General features: G+C 38.5%; 4 protein-coding genes across 7 annotated transcripts; all 4 read right to left on the bottom strand.

Moving 5' to 3' along the window:
- Positions 1–2,081: 2,081 nt before the first annotated feature.
- atoh7 (atonal bHLH transcription factor 7) lies at positions 2,082–2,498 on the bottom strand. Its single transcript, XM_026996671.1, has one exon. It carries the CDS (start codon positions 2,496–2,498, stop codon positions 2,082–2,084), a length of 417 nt encoding a protein of 138 aa, XP_026852472.1.
- Positions 2,499–6,872: 4,374 nt separating this feature from the next.
- si:dkey-51a16.9 (RING finger protein 122) lies at positions 6,873–12,920 on the bottom strand. 4 transcript variants are annotated; one of them, XM_081724688.1, is made up of 6 exons: positions 11,864–12,920; positions 10,187–11,544; positions 9,344–9,494; positions 8,994–9,162; positions 8,681–8,763; positions 6,873–7,704 (listed from the first exon to the last, which is right to left on the bottom strand). In XM_081724688.1, exons 2-6 carry the CDS (start codon positions 10,191–10,193, stop codon positions 7,584–7,586), a joined length of 531 nt encoding a protein of 176 aa, XP_081580814.1. In that variant the 5' UTR covers positions 10,194–11,544; positions 11,864–12,920; the 3' UTR covers positions 6,873–7,583. The 4 variants fall into 4 exon arrangements, with proteins under 4 accessions (XP_081580814.1, XP_081580815.1, XP_026852474.1 ...); XM_081724689.1 differs by having other exon boundaries at positions 9,724–11,544; positions 11,864–12,919; XM_026996673.3 differs by lacking the exon at positions 10,187–11,544 and having other exon boundaries at positions 8,994–9,035; positions 9,120–9,162; positions 11,864–12,915.
- An 828-nt stretch (positions 12,921–13,748) lies between these two features.
- Positions 13,749–16,730, bottom strand: LOC118242240 (calcium homeostasis modulator protein 2-like). The gene is made up of 3 exons (XM_035531843.2): positions 16,590–16,730; positions 15,324–15,940; positions 13,749–14,716 (listed from the first exon to the last, which is right to left on the bottom strand). The coding sequence occupies exons 2-3, from the start codon at positions 15,867–15,869 to the stop codon at positions 14,300–14,302; spliced, it is 963 nt and encodes a 320-aa protein (XP_035387736.2). The 5' UTR covers positions 15,870–15,940; positions 16,590–16,730; the 3' UTR covers positions 13,749–14,299.
- On the bottom strand, positions 15,938–19,133 carry calhm1a (calcium homeostasis modulator 1a). Its single transcript, XM_027017640.3, has 3 exons — positions 18,447–19,133; positions 16,590–17,623; positions 15,938–15,986 (listed from the first exon to the last, which is right to left on the bottom strand). The coding sequence occupies exons 1-2, from the start codon at positions 18,993–18,995 to the stop codon at positions 17,123–17,125; spliced, it is 1,050 nt and encodes a 349-aa protein (XP_026873441.2). The 5' UTR covers positions 18,996–19,133; the 3' UTR covers positions 15,938–15,986; positions 16,590–17,122.
- Positions 19,134–20,096: the final 963 nt, after the last annotated feature.

The following is a 20,096-nucleotide window of genomic DNA, read 5'->3' as shown; positions in this document are numbered from 1 at the left end:
AGCAGAAATAGCACTCATACTATGTTAATATAATTACATTAAATGGATAAAGTAGAGTAGGCGATGGCATAACCTTTTCTGAGACCATCTGTAAAACATTCAAAAATATTAAAGAACATACATCTGAAACACATATGTGCCCTCATGAATAAAACAAACAAATGCTGCCATATATGTGAAACCATATTTAAGCCCCCCATACTGTATATTGTGAACAAAAATAAATTAAAAATTTAAACAGTTTAGGAAATACAACTAGTTCTGTGTAACTGAATACTGTTTAATAGCAGTTTAGAGAATATTTGATCACAAAATATGCATAAAATTTTGACAATACTTTTGACATGCAAAAAGAGTGCCAAGTAAACAGTTTGGGGCAAAAAAATGCTTTATTATATTACACTGTCAGTTATATTTGACCATAATGATTCAGAAACATATTTAAAAACATTTTTTAAATTTATCTTGTTAAATATTGTAACTATATCATGAGTTGTATTATGACAGTGATTAGTAGTGGCGTGTTTACTCTCTCTGGCTTTGTGTACATGCTTTGAGCTGAGTGCAGGCTGCTCACACCTCTCTGCTGCACAATAGTCACATTACATACAGTGATTGCATGACAAAGACTCATTTATTTCCCTGCTCAGGAGCAGTTGTAGGGGACTGGTATTTCAGAGGTAATGCCACATTTCAGCTCAATTCACCTAATTAATTTAATTGATAAAGTCAACAATTGTTGATTCTTATTATTTTTGGATTTTATTATTGCTTGTGGTAAATTAAGCCTTTCTTGGTTTGAATGAGCAGTGGCCAAAGAAACAAAATAGAAAATGTTATATAACCATAAAAACAATTATAATGGTAATAACACTGGATTTTTTTCTGAAATAATAGATTGGTGTTAAATATTATGATGGATATTAAATATTATTCAGCAATTCTGCTTACTAATTGTGACAAATAATACAGTTAATTCAGAAGCTGCATAAAAACCCCCAGCATTAAACTCTTCCATTGCTGCTGCTTTCTTAAATGCAAGGTGGTTAAAAGATTTCTGTATATAAATACTGACAACTACTGAAGTCCCTCATTTGCAAAAATTAGTTGTCAGCAAAAGCACAAGGATTTTACATATGACGTCACAAGGAGTCCTTTAAACATGATTTAGCACTTTCCCAAGGTAACAGCAGGGACATGTTTGCTTGGTACAGCCTTATCTCAGGGGCCACTGGGCTCTGAAATAATAACCAACCCTTTATCTGGGTAATGTGGCCCTACACCAAATAGACAGATCTGACAGCTTTCATTTAGGTGTACTCTCATATGTAGAAAAATATCATTTTAAATGTAGCCATTTAAAAAAATATTATCTCTATTAAACATTACACTGAGTTGGCATGAGGGTCTTATGATGCCTTTATTTATTATTAGTTTAGTCCAATGACATTCATTAAAATAATCAAAGGGGGAAAAGACACAATTAATCAACTATTTTAAGTTTTCGTGCACTGATGTGGAAACTGTATGCAATTTTCAACAAGTTTTTCCAGGACCAGAGCACATTGTATGTAAAATGAACATATGGAACTAATTTGCTCTGCAAACAACTCTTAAAATCTAAAATAAACCCTAACCAATACCAAGAACAAAATCAATTAAGCTATTAAGTTTGCAAAAGAAGGTTACAGAGATGGCTCCGGCTGGCTTTGATTAACCGTCTATACAGTCTTTCCACTTTAGGACTAACGCGATAACATGATTTGATACAAAGCTATGCAAGGTTTGTTAAGAGATCCTGGTAAAATAACAATATTAACTATTTAATAAAATTACTGGCAATAATACGTTTTTTTGTTTCAGTTATATATAAAAATAAGTTCTACAGGGCTATAATATTTTTGGACCACCTCATTCAAAATATTGCTGCTCTAAACTATTCAGATTCATCATCTCCATACAAAATACAGGCTACATTGGTAAATTGTAATAGTAAATAAATAATACAAATACAAAAGTATTTACCTATTCATGTATCTGTGGAATGAAAGATACAAGTTTACACCCCAGTGATTCTCAGTCTAAGAAGAGACTTGGAAGTCCTCATACTGGTAGGAACTGATCATGCACTCATTTTCAATAGGTGAGATGTACCTCACAATGCAAGGGTAGCTGTCTGCCTGCAAGCTGTCAAAGTGCAGATCCAGCCACTGTCTGTGAGGGGTGCTCTGTCTGCTGCTGTCAGTCAGGATGTGGTTGAGGGCCATGATGTAGCTCAGTGCCATTTGCAAGGTTTCATATTTTGACAGCTTCTTGTCCTGACTCCACTGAGGAACCACTTTGCGCAGTTGGTCAAATGCTGTGTTCAGGCCCTGCATCCTCTTCCTCTCACGGGCATTGGCAGCCATTCTCCGCCGTGCCACACTCTCAAATTTCTCCACATCTCTGGCATCACACTTGGAGACTGAATCCACACAGCTCGGTCTGGCAGGCTTCATCTGTCCTGAGGGGTGTCAACACGTGCTACCACTGACCTCCAAGGACAAAAGTGCCTATTTCTTTAATAGAGATTTTTTAAACAATCATCCAGATGTCCTTCTTATATTCCTCTTACTGATTATCTTATGGTACAGGCCCAGCTCTGTTTTATCCTAAGGATGAGAGAAGCTTATATAGGATGGGTGAACTGACAGGTGGCAGCAGGTGGAGCCCCATTCTATTGCCCCATCCTAACATTATTACCCCCATGGTCACCCACCCCCAGTTACTAATATTCAACTTCAGAATGAATGCACACAACCCACACTCACCCCACCCCATTCTCTCAAACTTTAATGACATTCCAATTAACTTTGGGAGAGTACATCAGCTTTAGGTCTTCTTAAAATCCATACATTACAAACAGAATACTTGCCATCTGTTCTGCACACTTTATCTCACTGTGGGTCAATTACAGACACTACCACTACTATTAAAATAGCTTATATCTTTGAGCATCTATGGTAAATTTTCTTCCCTCTTGAGATGCAATGCTTAGATTTTGCCATTAAAGCCAGTCTCATTAAATTGTTCCTATAATTGTGGGAAATCAGTCATTATATTAATCAGATCAGCTATTAATAATTAATTTGATGTTCTTATTTATGCAATAAAAGCATTATTTATGATCAATTATGCAATAATGATTAAAAAAAACAAATGCTGTTAACACAGTTGTAGACTTCATATAATTACTACATATAATCTAATAGAGAAGATGAGCTTTCATGCACAGTATAATTCATGCATTAGTAGTTGTCACATATGGTAGCTACACTACATATGAAATCAATAATTAACCCGGATCTCTCAGAGGAAAGGGCAGACAAAATTGTTTCCATCTGTTTAGAGTTAACATTTTAGGTGGCCATTCAAACCAAGCTGATGAAGGATTTCCATCTGAAAAGTCCTGTTGTCTCTGTAAACCTTGCACATTTTAATACAATTTTGAAAATCTCTACATATATAATGTAATCTTTGAACATTGTAAATATTTATTACTTTGAAATGTAGCTTTAAATGAGTGTAATCTATGTAGCTTTTCATTATCAGCTTTTCTGAAAAGCCCATTCTAGTCTACTAGTGGAAACTACACTGCACCCTTGTGTACAGAATTTCTGCTACCTAAATGCAAGCATCAGAAGACTAACATCTCTGAATAATTCATGTCCCAGATGAGACAGGCCTGTAAGCTCATTCTGTCTGGACATTTTCATCAGACAAGAAATTGTTCAATTAGGCATATAATCCCTGTCCGTCCATTTGATTTATTGATTGCAGATTGGAATGGGTGTCCAGCTGCTACATGTCTTGTCTAGAAGACCCAGACATGATGGACAGCCTTATTTTCACTTCAGTCACATGATGAACTTCTCTAGGGTAATTGGCAATTTGCAGAAAAAGGACATATGTCATACGCAGGAACATGCCTGTATACTTGGTACAATGTTAAATATTATGATGGCATGGGTGCACAGATTAGTGCTACAAATAAGCATTTACTTCCTTTACAAAGGAAAGTGAGAAGGTCTATTATCAGTGCAATATGCTTAGAATGGATTTAGCTAATCTGATTATCCCCAATGGATGTCATAGTGGAGTCATAAGTGTTGATTCCTTAACAGAGGACTGTATGTATGCCTTTAAACTATGCTACCTACAGTGCACACAATCACAGGTTACAATTTATAATATTTGCACTTTACACTGTTTGACAAATCATTGCCTGATTTAGCGATGCACTTAAAATATTGCTTATAATTATGCAGCAATTATGGACAAAATTGCATAGAATTACAGTATATATCATTGAGTACATAATTATAAGTAAAGTTGAACTGAGTACATAATTGTGAAGAAAGCAAAATTCTGACCTGACTGATAGTTTGTCTGCTAAGCATTGAATGAATGTATTGCCATCAGTGCCATGAAAGCATAAAACCTGAACTAAAAACAACCCCAAAGGGGCATCTGGTGACATGGTGCTGGTGACTGTAATTAGGTCACACAAGGTGAATGCAATTTCATGCTTATTTGAACCTTTTTTTCTTTCTGGCTGGTCAGATGAGTGTGCTTAATTAGCTAATGAGCTGGTGCTTTCCCATTGTATTGCCAGTCATGATGAAAGTAAGCATAGCGTTATATACTGACATTTTCATTGCACTCTCTAACTCTCTCTAACTAACATTGCGGTCTTTACACACACACACACACACACACACACACACACACACACACACACACACACACATATACCCGTACACACACACACTCTCTCTCTCTCTTTCTCTCTCTCTCTCTCTCTCTCTCTCTCTATATATATATATATATATATATATATATATATATATATATATATATATATATATATATATAACAAAACAGATCAAACATTTCGGGATCATGAAATATGTGTATATGTGACACTAGAGGTGATCACAGAGAGCCTATCCATGTGTATATGCACTCCATGTGGTTAACCAGCTCGCTACATTTGGTATAACCGTATTTGTTATTATGAATATATTGGATAACATATTCATCATGCATGTAATGTTCACCTGGAACTAGACAATGATTTGTTTTGTCATAGTCCTATTTATCTAGTAACATACGCAGTTTAAGAATTATGTAGTGGATCGTATTTAACTGAATAACACCCGTGGTCTGCCGATTGGCTTGATGGAAAAACTTTCTCAGTGTGGTAATTATCGCCACCTACTGGAGACAAGGACTGTCATTCTGTCGTTGGGACTTGTCTTTCAAATCTGTCTTTAGCAAGGCGTTGAGTCTGCAGGTCGGAGTAGTGGGCGCTACTGAAAGAATAGTGGGTGTGTCAAAAATATGGGCGCGTTGACAGGAAGTGAGTGTCCCGCCTGTAGGCGCAACTACTGACGTTATCCTCACAGGTACCCAGGAGGACCCAGTCCTCTGCCAAGTGTTGCGCCAGTAAGCAGCTAATGGGGAGCTTTACCCAAAGCAACTTCTTACAAGGACACATTTAATGCTGCAAGTCTGCAGAACAAAGTTATATAGCATAAAAAGATATTGCAATAAACGTTTCAATTATGGGCACATGAAAAGAGAATAGTTTTTACCTGGATATGAAATTTTCTACATTTGCGGCACATACAGTAAATACGGATAAGATGATCTACGCTCGTCTTGTTTTAATCGTTTACGGGGACACAAACCATTAGCCCTTCATGGTTATCCGCATATATTTAAATTAAAAAAGAAAAAAAATCCCTCATCTCTCTTGACGTCGTTGACAGTCATGTTTATTTGTATTTATTCAGTCACATAGAAAAATAGGCACGCTTCAATTTATTATTGGAATTACTCATCCTTCCCTTTTAAGAGTTTTATTTTAATAGTTCAACGCTTCGTCGCTAGATGGTGCTCATTTCGCTTGCGTGACTGTGAAGTTTGTGGTTCTGGTCAGTGGCGAGAATTTACCATATATAATATCTGTTTCGTGAAGTGAGGATACTGCACACATAGAAAATAACTTGAGATCATTTAGAGGCTTAACAAAAATGTGTTTGTGGTTGTGTTTTAAGCAAAACGTCACATCTTAAGGACTGTCCATTCACGTTACCTTTAATTTACCTAATCTTTTGGGTGTGTTCATTTCTATTTCCAAAACTCTCATTTCCATTTTGCAAACATTGCTCATTCTTCTCATGTTACAATGCTACCTTTGTGTTCCCTCAGCTAACATTTATAAAACTGACCTCAACTGCAGTTATACAGATATACTCTATACTCTGTATAGAACGGGACATATATGAGGCCTCTGTCATTGCGGCATGCAAGTCCACTCTCCAGAAAACATTTTCTGTCTCAAGCCTACAAGATGCAAATCACATATTTCATACATTTTGGCACTAATATTCTATACAAACACCTAGTATTGATGCAAAAATAATTAATATTTACAAGAAAGTCCTCTCTTAGGCAGCCTTAGAGAGCACAATGAAATAAATGTCAAGGAATTCAGTTGACGACAGTCACAAGGCTGGCTCATTAACACAGCTTGCAGGAATTGCTGTGAATAACATTATGTCATGAGAGTTTGTTGAGTTTAGTCATGAAAAGAGCTTTTGTTGCATTTGTAATTCAGCTTTCCATATGAGCACAGATTACTTGGAAGAGCTTAACTGTCTGCTTCAGCAAAGAGTAATATAATTTAAATTGTCCATTATAACATTACAATGTGATTAGAACTGCAAAACAAAAGTATTTCTTGTCTATTCTATCTATTCTATTTTCCTAAATAGGAAGAAATTTCATGTCACAGAAAACAATTTATAAAGACAAGCACTGAGTCATAAGGGAAATGTTACACTTTATTGAAAGCTGTTTACAATATAAAATAACTACTAATAATTTAAAGACTACCCAAACTCCACTTCACAATTCACAAGAATCTCATCCAGACAAGCTGCCATGACAGCAGGCATTCAAAAGTCTTTTAGGTTTTTCACCTCCAGTAGCTCTTCTGTGATTGATTTATTCAGCAAAATATGAAAACATCTTGGTAAGGGAAAACCATTTTAAGGTCATGAACCTTCAGGACCAGGGTTGGGTCTCTAAAATTCTCCATTCTGAAACTTATCCTATTATGATCCCTTATTGATCTCGGGTAATATAGTTTCTCCTGCCATTGCAATATAAGCTGTATGCATATACGTATATTGTGCAGTATCTACTCAGTGCATCCATGTTATATGCACCTTGTCAAACCTAATTTACAACAAATATCTGCTAAAAGCCAATTTTTCCCTCTCTTGGCCCAGGACTTTTATATGGCTTCTTTTTATTAAGGCTAAATGCATAGTGCATTAAATCAAACCTTCAGATTATGTTGATTGTAAAACTCTTTACCAGTGTTCAACAGTGTAGAAAGAGACACAGTTGAGTATGATAGTGGGGCACATGACTTCAAGTGAGACTGTTTTCTAAACATCATTCCCAAGTGAAGCTGAGCGATTTTGATGCCAGAAGAGCCTCTTTCCTCTTTCTTCGCTTGTCAAGGCATCTCACACACCCAAGGGGTTTGCAAGGATCTCAGCACTCTGTGAAGGGTCAGGTTGGATCCTGCAGATGGGTTTATTACACATTGGGCAGACACTTCGTATTTCTAGCCACTTCACTAAACACCTGAACAGGAAACAAAATATAGGAGGGTAGAGTGAGGGGCAGAGGGAGAGAGACAGTCAGAGAGAGGGATGGAAAGAGAGACAGAGACAAAGGCAGAAACAGCCAGGAACAAAGAGCATGAGGGGCCCAGGATAGTTCTGTAATCTGTAAACATTTTCTGACTACATAACATGGGACAGCATTCTGATTGACAGCCTGATGTTACTTTGGCTCATACTCAAAGTCAACTCCCTTATAGAAATGCAGCCAGTAATGACATACGCACTCTGTTCTTTCATTTGAGTTTTGGGTGTCAATGTTTATAGCAGGTAACGATATGGTATTCAACGGTAGAGTAGGTAGCAAAACCAAAGTCATGAGTTTGATTTGCAGGAAGCACACCTATTGACATACTGATATATAAAATTTGCTTTGGATAAGAGCATCTGCTCTTATGTAGATGCAATGTTGCACTACCCTTTTTTTTTTACGACACGTGCTTTGTTCGGTGTTGTTCATGTTTTGCCCCCATTGTAATAGGCTACTGCTCTTAATACAACACATTGGCTAAATGGCACTGGTTTTTACTGTAAAATCATTTGTCCTCTATGGGTTTTTATGAACACAGTATAACAATGCTTTGTATGTACAGTCACTTTCTATTTCTTTACAAGCATTTATTATTAACATTTTGTAAGTGCAGCCCATTGCCATTCTGTTGCAAAGTTTGTGTTAAACTGCATGCAGATCTTCATCAGTGATCAATTTATGACTAAAGGGCCGCTGTTGGAGGTTTTTGTTTGAGTAGTAGACCTCTACAGTCAGTAGGCTACAGTCTGTGTTTGGACAAAATGCACCTATTAGATAACGCGTACACAAAATGGTAGGGGTACGTGTTTCTAATAAAGTGGGTGGCATGGTGATCCCACAGGCCAGCCAGTATGATGAGAGATGTAAGACTGAGAATGTATGTTGGCAGTATGGGAAATGCTCTTACCTTTTGTGGAAAGCATGCGAGCAGGGGCATACCCCGAGCTCCTCCCTGCTCCTGAATTCCTCCAGGCAAACAGCACAGGTCTGCTGCAAAGGCAGACACAAAGCAAAAGCAAAACAGAAAAATAAAGACTCTGAAAAACTTTGGAACAACTTCCTGGCTTTCCTACAGTTTGAATAGAATAGTCTTTACAGTTTGTCAATTTTGCACAATTTTTGCACGTTAGTTTTTGCACAGCTTAGGTGCCATGTCTGACTATCAACATTTCCTAAAGCTTTTTGTCAGTAACATTTGCTGTGATTGTTATGTTTCTTACTCCAAGAAGGCTTAGCTTCTTCCCTGCTCCTTTTAGCACCACCTGCAAGGAAAGCAGAGGGGGGGAAAGCTGATTGACAATAAAGCAATTAGTTTTTTTCAAAACAAACAAACAAATGATATATACCTCAGCATAGCCATACTCTTCCCGCGTTCCCTGTCGTCTCAAGCTGTGAATGAACACCATATGTTTTACATTACGTAATTATGTCTACAGCATCCGGTGTAAAAAACATCTCTAAACTTGAGTCATCTGCATACATTCATATTAGTTATTATATCACCAATCCACTTATTATGCCATCCACTTATTTATTACAATCGCCATGCATTATGATTCAACACTGTTACCTGAACAGGTAACAACAGAAAATCATGCTCAGCATTAAGATGAAAAGGCCAATCCCGAGGATGATGACGTAGACATTCAGAGGAAGGTGGTATGTAGTATCGCTGGTCATTTTGCAGTCGTACACCTGCAGTTCTAAGTCACACAGGCATCCTGCAGGGTCACAGAACACAAAACCATTCCAAATTCTAACAGATTCAAAGTACATGCTCAGTACATTTGGGTGGCGCTCTTTAGGCTATTTCTGACTGGAACCCTATGTCTTAAATTAAGAGGAATCAAGGTGTTGGCCAAGTAACATTTACACTGTTTACAATTGCAACGTGGGTTTGAATTAAAAAGTTCACATTTATTCTGATGAGTGGATGCATCAGATATTTGCCTTTAGGAGGTCCTTGGCAGTCCACCCAGAACTCTGAGGCTCACATGTACGGTGCAGTGTGGCTCCAGCATGCATATTGCATACGCTCTGCCTGCATTGCATCCTCGTGTTTCTCATGTCGGCGTAACACTGCACGCATTGTAGGACTTCACTGAGTTGCATGAACTTTTGACTGTAATAAAGTTACCACAGTGACAGAGTGCAGAAAAAAACGCTGTTTACTTCTATGGTAACATTTCTATATAGAGCCTTCCGTGGTCAACTTATGTGAGTTCCCGGTGACACGCCACTTTCTTGCCTTTTTCAGTTTGAGTAGATAACGCTATATAAGACAAACTTCATGTGAGTGAGTGGAGTTTTATTTAAAAAAGCAACTAACACAGTCATCACATTCTAGTGAATTTGGCAATACTAAATTCTGTTTAATCACAGATTAGTTTCAGATAGCATAAGCAATATTCACCTCTCATAAATGTAAACAGGCTGCGCTAGTGTAGCAGCAGCTGGGCGTCGTCCGCCAAGCAGAAAAATGGCCCATTAGAATCGACCTTTAGTTAAACCGATACATCTGTATGTGATGAACAGCTGCGTACTTCTAACCCAATTCTCTGCCAGTAGGTTGCAGATGCCAGGGAGACAAACCTCTGTGCCCTATCGCTGAAAAGCAGGTCGAAAAGTAAAAGTCCATTTTAGGACCGTTCCCTGTTTTTGTTTCACATATTTGAAAAATAAATACAGTTATCTGTACCGCACTGCATATCGCGTCCTGTCTCCACGACCTAGACAAGAAATGTGCCACAGCTGGTAATACAGGAAGCTGCTTTAAACAACCAATATGCTGTTATCTATATAGCTTACTGTAGCAAGCATAAATTATTATCAGAAATGAATGCATGTGCTGCTGCTGGCTTCTCATATGTTTTCTGCATGTGGGTGACACAAAGACAGAACAGAAATCCTCCACCGTGAAAAGACATCCAGAAGCCCGGCAGAGTTAAATCTTCATGGTAGTGTCTAACTCCCACTGTACAATGCATGTCTCATGAACAGCTTATATTCCTGTATGAGAAAGGATGAACTGGAAAAGGTGAAGCAGAAGTCTCTATCTACAAAACAATAACCATTACTAGTTCTACATGCCCTATCACTTGACTTATTTGCTGTACTGAGAGCGTTCACAACTAGGAAAGGAACACATTCTGAACTAAATTACCCTGGAACACTCTGTTAGCAAGGATGACAGTATCAGAAGTAGGAATGTAATGTCTTAGCAGTTCCACATTTTCTAAGCCCAAATTAGACATGCTTTTTTAAATATGTCAACATAGCTTTTACAGCATGCCTCCTCAGCAGCATGAGCAACAAAAACATTTTTGTTAATGACATAATGAAGACTACCAAACTTAAGCCATTTCACAGATGATGGCACAAAAATATAGTAAGCACTGATATTGCGGTGCATTGCCAATATCAAGGTAGCAAAGAGAAAGAGAGCAAAACAGAGCAGAGCCACCCAGACGAGGAAAGACAAAGGAGCAGGATAAAGGGGCGCTGGCAAGAGACACGTCTGAAAGGAGAGCAGTTGGCAGAGCCTGGCTGAAGCCAGGGCAACTGTCTGAGAACAAAAGCCACTGCAAGTGGCTGCATCCTCAGCCAGACTGTCACGAAGCCACCATCTGCCCTGTCAAATGGGGGATAGAGTGGGAGGCAAAGGCATTGGGCATTTCCAATTCATGCTGTTCACTTCAGCTCAAGGCTTCACCAGTCTGGGAAGGACGCACCATTTGGGTAACAATGGCAGCTGCCATCAGGGGTTGTGTGCTGCCAAAAAAGACATATTCAATTTACACAATAGACAAAATAGAGTGATACAAGAACAATAGGTCCCTCTCAAGCCTGTGCACTGGTCAAGTCATGCTGTGTACGCAGGGAAAAAAAGTAAAGGACTTTCACTTGTTTGGGTTAAGGAAGGCGCACTTGTAATCTTAGGAGAATGTTAGTGAATCATTGATAGAAAACCACAGAGAGATGGAGACGCTGTGAATAACACATTTGAGAGAAGGTTGCTCATTGGCGGGCATGCAACACAAAGTCACTGGGGTTGGGCTGTGTGTGTGTGGCAGTTATGATTCATACTCACTGTTACACCACTGGATAGGGTTCATGAAAGGCGAGAGGCTTCTCCAGCAGATCCAGTGAATCAGTAATGGGTTCCAGAGAGTCTGAGTCAAAATGAGCCAATAAAGTAGATCCCCTCGAACAGATAAGTAATCTGAACTCTGTCTTCCCAAAGCCCCCACAGACAATAGTACAGCTGAGAAAATCCTCACAGTCTCTGTTTAAAACATTAAGAGCACCCACCACATTCCACTGAGCGTTTGCATGCAGGCAGGGCAGGTTTGTTTTTCTTGGTTGAAATGTCCATAAAGGCAAGTCACTCACTGTTCAGTGTTAAACTGGCACTGGCTCTGAACTCGCCACTTTATTTATTTGACATCAAACATTTCATGAAAAAATACAGGCAAAATGACACATATTAAATAGTGTTGCTTTGACGATCTCTTTTGTCCAGTGTCGTGTTCCATTGCCAAAGCCAAGATTTTGGTGCTTCAAGCATGTTGCCTATGTAGCTTTCCTTCCACATAGGTTAGACTTTAGTAAAAAGTGAACTTATTATTATTGGCATACCATCATAGTAACACCATCAGATTCATGTCTTTTTAAATGAACATATATTCGAGCATAGAATGGTAATCACTGCATTGCTTTGTCTACATTCAGAACATTTTCACAAGACTCGCCCTTCCCCATCCTGCATCTACCACCTTTCTCAAGCCCACCTGCTTCTCTTGTCCTTTTTTGAGAACAGTCTTCTTGTTCTAATCAACCCTTTTCCCTAGTAACAAAGGAAGAGACACTGACATTGCAGTCAGAGTGAGTGCCTGTGTGAATATAGCCCCTTCAAGCTGCGAGTGGCATTGTGCTGGTGACGACTCGGTATCCTTGTCACCATCTGTACTGATCTCTCCCCTCCAAAAGCACAATGGAGCGGAGAAACAGCGAAAAACCAGCCTTCAGAAAAAGCACCCACGCTGTATGTGTGTTCAGGTCCAGTGTTTCCTAGTTCTTCTTCTCCAGCCTTGGGTCCTGAAAACGGTGTCGAGCACTTCTCTGCTGCTCAGTTTGTAAACAGATCACTGCTCATGTGATTTGTGGTCTGCATCACAGCTCTCATTTCACCCACCCCCCTCCCTTCTAGTGCATTCTCTCCCTCCCTCCCCATTTTGCTCTCCAACCCTGTTCCAGCTGCAAGCTGTTGAGAGGTGACAGCAGCCAGGCAGGCAAACATACAGAAAGACAGACAGACAAAGAGACCGACAGATAAATAGACGGACTGAATTCTGCAAGTTTGTGAAAGGAATGGGGATCGCTTAACTGCTCTGTTGACTTACACAAAAACAAAGTGCAAAAGTTACGCAGAAAGAGGTGTGTGTGTGTATGTGTGTGTATACGTGTGTGAGTGCGAGAGATAAACAGAAAAAAGAAACAGAACAGAGCAATAGATATAACGAGAAACAAAAAAGACATTTTTCTATGCTTTGTTTTTCCAATTAACCCGTAAAGCTTAAAAACAGCTTGACCTTGTGTGATCTCCCTATAGGACAAAACTATGAAGCTCAACAGCTTTATAAAGAACAACTGTTTGGTTCAGTGGCCTGTGTGTTGGAAAAGTGCATTAAGGATTTGTGTTATAGGATTGAAAATGTAGAAAGGTTCAAAACTGGCTCTCAGCAGGCCCTCACCAACTTTTTAAAAAACATTGTAACAAAAATGTAACAAAAATATCAACAACATTCATCATCATCATCATAATCAGCATCATCAACATTGTAGCTATTGTTGTTAATCTGTTGTTTCTATGTAGTTAATATCAAATGTTTAAGATGTAGTTAATTTATGAACAAAGCATGGTTTATGGGCTCATGCCTTTTCACAGTCGAATCAAATCACAGTAAAAGTAAAAGTCAAGTCACAGTCAGATCATTTTAATTAGAAGTCCATGTCATGCATAGACAGTGCTGAAAGCAAATGTGTTTTTTAAAATGCATATGAAGATCAAGGTTATTTGGAGGCTTGTTATTGCTATTTTTAGCAGCAGTTTCATGTTGAGTTTGCTGCAGTTTTACCCCCTGCCAGTGCTTCAAGTGAGGAAACACAAGACCCATCTGGAGATGCACTGCTGGCACTGTGAATGGAAACCTAATTAACCATTTCGAATGCAACATAGCCACACTTTCTGGATACTACATACCTGACCATCTATAGGCGGTTTTCAGTGTTACATGGCTGCATAAGTAATAATATAAGAATAGGAATAATAATGCTTTTGATATATGGAGATCTATCAGCAACAAAAAGGGCATGTTGGAAAAAAAGAAATAAACTTACTCTAGGTTACTTTACATCTTATGTTCACTTAACCCTGAGAAGATTATGTTTGGTACAGCAATATGTCCATCTTATGAAAAGAGCTATTCTTAATAAGACGATTTAAAATATAGTGACAATTAAAATCTTAATATAACATTCCCATTTCTTTCTCAGTGGCTTCAATGTTGTTCTCAGTAGTGTAACTGGACCACTTAATCAGGCGACTGTACAAGGGAGTTCCCCTATTCTCTCTGTATAAGTAGACTCCTGTGATGCGGTTCCACTCTAGGCTGGGAATGACATTTTTGGCATCCTGACACTCTGACATGAGATCATTTTCCTCCTTTTCCAGGGCCACAAACCCGAAGAAGTTTTTCACGCTCTTAGCGGCTTGGAATTTGGCATAAGCATCAGCAGTGCGCTGGAAAAGAGAGTGCTCAATGACGCGGTAGCTGGACCAGTACGCCTCCTGCTGGTATCCCAGGGGAGAGCAGCAGCGCTTCAGGCACTGCAGCAGGAAGATCATGACTGAGAGGAGAGCAACTATCAGCCATCCCAACAGCTGGAGACAAAGAGCAAAAAAAGAGAGAGAGAGAGAGAGAGAGAGAGAGAAATAAGTACAAGTTATACGATTCAAGCAGGTAAAGCTGGCACTAAACCCTTCACCTTAAAGAAACTACTGAGGATAAGATTTTCATTACCACATTGCTATAAAAAGTAATTCATGTTGCATTGTTCTTATCCCTTTACAGCAAAATTATATCGTCTTATATGCAAGATAAATTGGTCTTAATAATATGAGATTTTTAAAAAGTATCCTAATCGCATGTAATTCAGATTTGAAGAGGTGTCTGGATCTCTTTTTTTGTCCAATAACAACTCTTTAAATAATTACTCCAATAATGACTCTCTTTTTAGATAACATTAATTAAATGATGAATTCTTAGTAGTGAATAGTATGATGTATGATAAATAGTTAGTGGTGTATGGTGAATACTTCGTGTAAGAGAATATAGTATATTCAGAGAATATATAGCGCATGTGTTGAATACATTTGCTCTATAGTGATGGTAGATTGGGTTTTGATGCAAAAACGAAAGAAAATTAAAGAAAGAAAATAAAACAAATTGAAATATTTAGAAAGAAAAACAAAGACAGGCAGCGAATACCTGAGATTCATACTTGAGCTGTCGTTCAATCTCTCCCCAGAAGCGCAGCATCTCCACAGGAACATCTTTACAGGGAAAACGTGCCATGACATTTAGGCCCCGGGGAGTGGAGGGGAAGTTTTCCAAAGACAGTGGGTCCACAAATTCACTAAGCGCACAGACATAGGCCTCTCCCCTGAGTAGTGAGATGACAGTCCAGGTGACAGGGGCCACTACTGCTCGGCCCACTATTGAACCAAGCAGGGCAAAGGCTGCAGCACCAGATAGTTTCCGGAATTTTCTGATGCGACATTCTGAAACAAGATCCCAGGTGTTTCGATTGAGTATGACCCCAATGATGAAGAAAACTAGTGCAGGTACTCCAATAGCAGCTACTCCATACAGGTAATTTCTCTTTGACGAACATGGGCACTCAAAGGCAAAAATGTTGTATGCTGTCTGACTAGCCACGGTTCCCAGGGCTATGAGGCCATTAAAAATCACCACATCCTTACTTTTAAAGAAAAGAGCAGCAAATTTAAAATTTTCTGAAATGAGAGCAGCCATTTCATTCCACTTTTTTATCCTCTTCTTAGTTGTTTGCCCAGATTTCTGCCACTGTATATCTGTGAAGGATTCTTGACATCAAATAAATTAAAAAAAACAACTCTGATGTCTCAGTTCCTGTAATGGACAAGATGCAGGTAGGACAATGTGCTGTGTAAACATTTCTTGAGTCCCTCCCTAGACAAGCTTTAACATGTAGTCCGCAAGGCAAACACAGACAGTGTAAAAGCATCTGGCATCAGTTCCAGAAAAAAGGGTTAGAAAATTTGGGGTACAAATGCAATAAGAATGCAAAATGCAAAAAGAAGTCTAGGGTGCAGTTTTTGATGGCACCACATGGCATGAAGGAAATATTCAAAATAAAGCGGATAGACAGAGAGGTACAACTGAGGGGAAAAAAAGCTATTTCTTAAAAATCAGAGCTGCAACTTAAATATTTGATCCAAATTTTAATGGCATCACTTGGCAGAGTGTTATAATATTTTTACTGTGCATGACATACACATGTGCTCTAGAAGCAGATCAGGTTTCAGTGGGTGAGTATGTAGCCGAGACAAACAACTATAAGCAGAGTACACGGAACACAAGAACGTAAATTTATTTATTTATTTTTGTCAAAGTAGCACATTCACAAAAATGATTGTAATAAACTTGTAGCACTAAGCTAATACTGTTAAAACAGAGAAACATGATTGGAAAAAATGAGTAATACAAACTTACGTCCCAAGGCCAGGCGTGCAAATCTCTGTGTCTTAAATCCACGTTTCAACCGAATAATAATCTGAGCATAAAATGTAAAAGTTCCTTGAAGAAAAGATGGTTAAATTAGCATCTCTGTTACACAAAGCCCAAGTTAGAAAGGAAACTGAAAGAATCTTATATGCCCGTCTTTTAACCGTCACAGGCTTTGAATCAACAGCAGGAACTGGAGCCTGGATTCCTACCCAAGGGAAAAAAAAGGGGGAGTTTTTAAAGCATATGGAGAGAGACCTCACAACCCAACATGGCTGCTGTGGCAAACTAAACTGCAGAAGGGCAGAAACTGTTCAGCCATGATCTGTACACCATGTAGGCCTATAGAAATCGGAGTAAACCTACATGGGAAAGGCTAGTATCATGTCAGGAAATGTCAGAGAAACACATGTACTTAATGTACTTAGATTAAGTAAACTTAATTTTTAGACTTTAAAACTAACAACTGAAAATAATAAACTAGCTTTATTTTCAAGAAATATCTGCAATTCTTAACATCATTAGACTTTGGAGTAATAGGCTGCACATCTATTCTTTATAGATCTGTGACCATAATAGCTGCTAGTTTGGACATCAGCACTTGATTGGCCATTCAGGCTTCCATCTTTTTTGTGTTTGTAAAGCTGTAGTGGGGGTTTACAGGTGTGCCAATTCCAGAGAACTTTGTTCATGTCCTCCTTTTCATGGATGCCCAGGAGCTTCTCATCATCACTTGTGTGTTCATCTTCATCCTCATGCTTCTCTTTTCCTTCCTCGCTGTGGCTCTGATTGTGGAACGGCACTATTTCCTCACTGATGCTTTTGAAGTACTGCTGTATGCAGACCTTGGCGAAGCTCTTGGCGTGTTCCCTGCACGTTTCATTGAAGAGCTTGCGCTCCGTGTCAATGTAATGGGACCAGTACTTGGTCTTCAAGAAGACTGCCTGGGTAAAGCAAGGTCTGACTGCTCGTACCATAAATGCCACCAAAGTCATCGTCAGCAAAAACATCCATCCGAAGGCCTGATGAATCACAGAAACCCGAATCATTTTATACTCAGATATGGGAAGATGCATTTCATACCATAACTGTAGTTAAGGCATGCTGACATTTAAATTAAAAGTACATGATTATATGTCTTATACATGTATATGTCCTATTAATTTGTGACTGACATTATATTTGATAATATAAGTAAATCGGTATGGATTAATAACAATTAGTATGGATTAGTAAATATGAAGCAGTATCTCAAACAGAAAAAAAAAACATTGCAATTAAATACATACTGTTTTAAGTTTTTATGAAAGGAAACTGAATATGTGCCCTACAATACATTACACATGTACTTTTTTAGGAGTTGTTTTTTTTTTTTTTTCTTTTCAGCAGGTTTCCATAAGCCTGGTTGCACTTTTGGTGCACTCATTATTTTATGGCAGTGCTAAAGGCATACTATTCTATGAGCACTGACGTGACCTCATAGCAAATATGCTGTTCAGTTTCCAGGGTATGCAAGTTGTCTTAAAATTAAGACTGACCACAACGAGTCCAAGCTCCCAAACTAACTGCAAGATTGTATAGGAATGCACTGTATTTACATAACAACATTTCCATTTATATTGAGGTTCATGAGCCACTGCATGTCTTTCCAGTCAGATGTTGAAAAGAACAGTTTAGAAAAAAGACCAAACCGGTTATAAAGAACACCACCACTCTCCACCACCACCACCACCACCACCACCACCACCAATTTAATCAGTAGGATAAGAACTGTTGACATCTCTGTGCGTTTGTGTAAAGGCGTGGGGTGGGTGTTGAAGGACTGAATTATGATAGAAGGATTACCTGTGACATGCAGCGAATATATCTCGTAGCTCCTTCCCTGGAAATAACATCATGTCCATCGAATATAGTTTTACAGGGAATTTTCGCTAGTAATCTCACGAGGTCTTTCTCGGGGAGAACATCATGGCTGTCATTTAAGAACTGCCGCAAGTCCATCCTGGCACTATAGGCGCATAAAAAACTTTTTCCGTCCATCAGGGTTACAGATATCCAAACTGCAGGCGCAATCAAAGCGCGCTGCGTCATGGAGCAGAACATATATCGCAAGATAGATGGATCCTTTCCGCGCTTGCCTGCAGGACGTCTCCACTCCTCTGTCAGTATCGATACATTATTATTCAGTACATATCCAAGAATAAAAAACCATATTGCTGGAACTATCAGAATACCGATTCCGTAAGCATAATTATATTCCGGAAGACACGGACAAGTAAACTCAAAGGACGAGTAAAGCTGAGCGCTTGCCAGGGCCATAATTCCACATATTCCATTCATGAATGACTCTTGATTAGCCTGCAAGAACTGGAACATCATCCGAAACTTATCCATTCTTAAAAGACCTGTTTCTTGCCTTTTGAAATGTCAAGACTTGGTATAAGTAAATATATCAAAGGCCCTAAATATATTGCCCAGAATATGGTTTCTTGGGTGTGCCAACAACTTACCAAAACAGATTAAACAAAGGTGGTTAGGACAGGTGGAGAGTTGCCTTTGTGCACATATGAGCCAGGAATGCACACATGCTAAGAAGTACAGTTTTGACCCCTCCTTTCCAGAACTACCCAGTGCGCCCTCGGTTTGATTTTCACCTGGGAACGGCCATTTGGGCTGTTGATAGTATCGGTAGTTCTACGATATCTGCTTTGACGTCAGCACACAAAGTTATGATTTCATCATTTACAGCACATTTCATTATGCTTGTTATTTTTATTTTTGGAGGCCAATAGTAGTTATACATGTCTTGCATTGTACTTTTCTAACAACACAGATACACAATTTTATTTAAATCCAAAGCAGTTTAAGAATCTACCAACAATACACTTAGCATTAATGCTGTATAAACAAATAGACCTTACACATTAGTGCAGTTGTGGAATGCCCCCCATTATTGTATTATAGCCATATCCATTATGTTGTAATGTATGGAGGGAGATGCAAAACTAAACAAATTAAACCCTGCTTGCAGTCAAATCACAACATGCGCGTTGTCTAACTTGACTGGCTAAAACCTGATACAAACTTTCCAGTAGATCTCAATTCAACCACTAATACATAAAGTACTTTCAAATGTAGAATTGCGATACAGTATTACACAATATCTCTATTATGTACCATAAAGTTGCCACATCTTGAATCTTGATATGTAAGGAAATCAAGCGAACATAGTGTAGTTTTAAGCAAATTCAATGTTGTTCATTGAGTTTTCTTTCAACTATAGATTAGTCAGTGGGCTTTGTTTGGACTCAGAGATTTGGTTCATATATATATATATATATATATATATATATATATATATATATATATAAAACTGTTTAGATATAACTCATACATACATATATATATATATATATATATATGTGTGTGTGTGTGTGTATATATATATATATATATGTATGAGTTATATCTAAACAGTTTTATAAACTTCTCTGT

This window comes from Electrophorus electricus, chromosome 12 (genome assembly GCF_041902795.1).
Source record: "Electrophorus electricus isolate QZ-2024a chromosome 12, ASM4190279v1, whole genome shotgun sequence".
Taxonomy (NCBI): domain Eukaryota; kingdom Metazoa; phylum Chordata; class Actinopteri; order Gymnotiformes; family Gymnotidae; genus Electrophorus; species Electrophorus electricus.
This window is presented reverse-complemented; position numbering and strand designations above follow the sequence as displayed.